Consider the following 2,985-nt stretch of genomic DNA (forward strand, 5'->3'; position numbering starts at 1 on the left):
CCCTTCATTTCCTTATTCTTATTACCTTTTGTTTTTTTTTACAATTTTCTCTTCTCTTTCTGTCATTTCCTTTTTCTTAAAAGGTCTCATTCAACTGTTGGGGTCCCTCTGAAGTCAAAGTTCCAATCTTTTCCGCAATCACAATTCTGGGTCTTCATTTTTTTTTGTTTTCCATCGATCTACTTAGCGAGGTTCTGATTGGGGTTTGGTTGAAACTTTCATCAGTGAGGTATTTTTTTTTATCTTTTTATTTTTCGTCTTTTGCTTTCATAGCCTTAATTTTTTGCTACTGTTTCTTGTGATTCATGTATAGATAGACCTTAATGAACGATCATGGTGATTCCAGTAATAACAGTGTTGTTGGGTGTTCACTGAAAAAAAGAAAAAAACATTATATTAAAAAAATGATTCCAATTTGTTTGACTTCAAAATGAGGTGGCGACTGTTCATTGTTGAATTCTTGAGATTCTAAGGGGTGAATTTTATTTTATTTTATTTTATTTGTTGATTAGTTTGTGAGATTTAGTGGTGGTTGTGATTTGATTTTGAAGTTCTGTTCTGAGTATAATTGGATTGTTTTGCTATGGAAGGGGGATTGAAGCTGCGTGTGTGTGTCTGTGTGTGTGTGTGTGTTTTTTTTCATTGTTTGGAGCGAGTAAATTGGTGAATTTGAGGGGTTTTATGTTATTTAATTGTAGAGAAAAAATGGATAACAACAAAAATAGGCATCATGGTGGTGATGGCAATTTGGGTGTGAACAAAATGGGGAAGAATATAAGGAAGAGCCCTTTGCATCAGCCCAATTTTGGTAACAATGGGACTTCTGCCGCCGCGGCCGCGGTTGCTGTGGGTGCTAGACCTCACCAGCCTCAGCCTCAGGTTTACAACATTAGCAAGAATGACTTCAGAGATGTTGTTCAGCAGCTTACTGGCTCACCCTCACTGAACAATGCTACTCCGCCGAGGCCTCAGCAGAATTCGCCGAAGCCACAGAGTATGCGGCTGCAGAAGATTAGGCCTCCCCCTTTGACGCCGATAAGTAGGCCTCCTTTGAGGCCACCAATGCCTGCGCAGGCCCCGGCCGCAGCCCCTGCCGGCCCTGCAATGGTTCCTTATAATAATAATAACAATGCTTTGCATAGGCCTGGTCAATTTGGACAGCCTGCACTGAATCCTCCTTTGCATCATCCAGGGGACATGTGGGCTAATACGGCGGAGTCGCCTATCTCGGCTTACATGAGATACCTGCAAAATTCAATGATGGATCCTGGGTCAAGGGGGTCAAGGGGTAACCAAATGCAGCCTCAGTCTCAGCCTCATGGGAATGCTCAGCATCAGTTTCAGCAGCATCCTCATCAACCACCACCTGGTCAGGGGAATGTGCAGCCTCCGAATCCACCTTCATCCGCTTTGCTTCCTAATCCTCATATGCCTCCTATGATGCCCTCATCAAGATTCAATGGTCCACATCCTCCAATGAATGGAACTAACCCGCTTGTGCCGAGTATTCCTTCTCCACAACCAAATGGCCCTCCCGTTTTACCTTCTCCGACATCTCAATTCTTGTTACCCTCACCAACCGGTTACATGAGTTTCTTGTCCCCTCGTTCTCCTTATCCGCTGCTGTCACCCGGAGTTCAATTTCCAACTCCTTTAACACCCAATTTCCCTTTCTCACCCTTTGGACAGTCGGGGCTTTTCGGCCCTGGCCCTCAAACTCCAGTTTCTCCAGGCCTATTTCCGATATCCCCTTCAGGCTTCTTTCAGATGGCAAGTCCTAGGTGGAGAGATCAATAACCTTCATCTCCGGCTGCATGCTTATCGGTGGTGCTTCATTCTAACCGAACTGATCGTAGTTCTTGATAGAATCTTTGTTCATTGGCAATGCTATGTACAATCCAACTTTTCAGCTGCTCTTAGGTGTCTCCATTTTCTCATTCCTTTTGTTTTGTCTTTCTTTATGACTAATAATGGCTGCAACCTGCAACCCTTTTGCATTGACAAGCTTTTGCATTAGGTGATTTGTTTGAAGATTAGAAAGGACAAGGAGGACTCAGCTATATATAATATGAAAGCAAGTAGGGTTACAAACAATATTTGTTATTTTAGGGTAGGTCATGCTATCTTTATTTTTTATTTTTTGGGTAATATAATGGATTGGATTGGATTGCATAGTTGTTTGATGTCTTAATTTATTTTCATTCTAATATCAAGCAGTTTCTCATTTTGTTTGGTGTTTGTTAATGTTATACTATTGAAGATGACTTCAAAAATGAAATATTACTCTTTTTGTGAAGCATTCTTGAATCCATTAATGTTGTTACAAAAGTAGGTAACCTTTTACTATATTCTTCATGAGCCAACCTTTTTTAGCCTCTCTTTTTTTGTTTTGTGCTCTTTTTGTACTCAAGAAGATGTTACCCTTCTCAATGTAAGATGCTTGTGTTAGTAAGTTTTAAACAAACTAGATTTTAATGTTTTTCATTATAAGATTCCATAGGTTTTGTATTTGAACATCTAAAAGTAGGTTTTTATGGAAACCAAAATCTAAAGTTGATTAAGTAGGTTTTGACATGGAATATAATATATTTGGGTGCTCAAAGAAACATTTTCGGCTTAGATTTGGTAGGTAATTTGCTTATACTTTTTTTTTTTTTGGGTTCTTTTACACAACACACATACACACTCACACACACCATTACTATTATCCATTAACATTTTGCTGAGTTGTCGTATTTGTCTGTCGGACACGTTTTAGACACGACATTCATCTGACACTCGTTCGACACAAGTATCTTTTGTGTCTAACGGTGTTTTAATAAAAAATAAAAAAAAAAATTATGTTTGAAAACACCTAGATATCATTGCGTGTTAGTGTGTTTAGTTTTATTCTTAACATATATTTTTTAAATGAGTTTAGAAATAGTATATATTATTATTTATTAAAACAAAAAAATATTTTAAATATCATATATAATTAAAAAC

General features: G+C 38.4%; 1 protein-coding gene across 1 annotated transcript; it reads left to right on the forward strand.

The window, feature by feature from the left end:
• On the forward strand, nt 7–2,225 carry LOC107630478 (protein HAIKU1). Its single transcript, XM_016333658.2, has 2 exons — nt 7–229; nt 699–2,225. The coding sequence occupies exon 2, from the start codon at nt 706–708 to the stop codon at nt 1,795–1,797; it is 1,092 nt and encodes a 363-aa protein (XP_016189144.1). The 5' UTR covers nt 7–229; nt 699–705; the 3' UTR covers nt 1,798–2,225.

This window comes from Arachis ipaensis, chromosome B01, assembly GCF_000816755.2.
Source record: "Arachis ipaensis cultivar K30076 chromosome B01, Araip1.1, whole genome shotgun sequence".
NCBI lineage: Eukaryota > Viridiplantae > Streptophyta > Magnoliopsida > Fabales > Fabaceae > Arachis > Arachis ipaensis.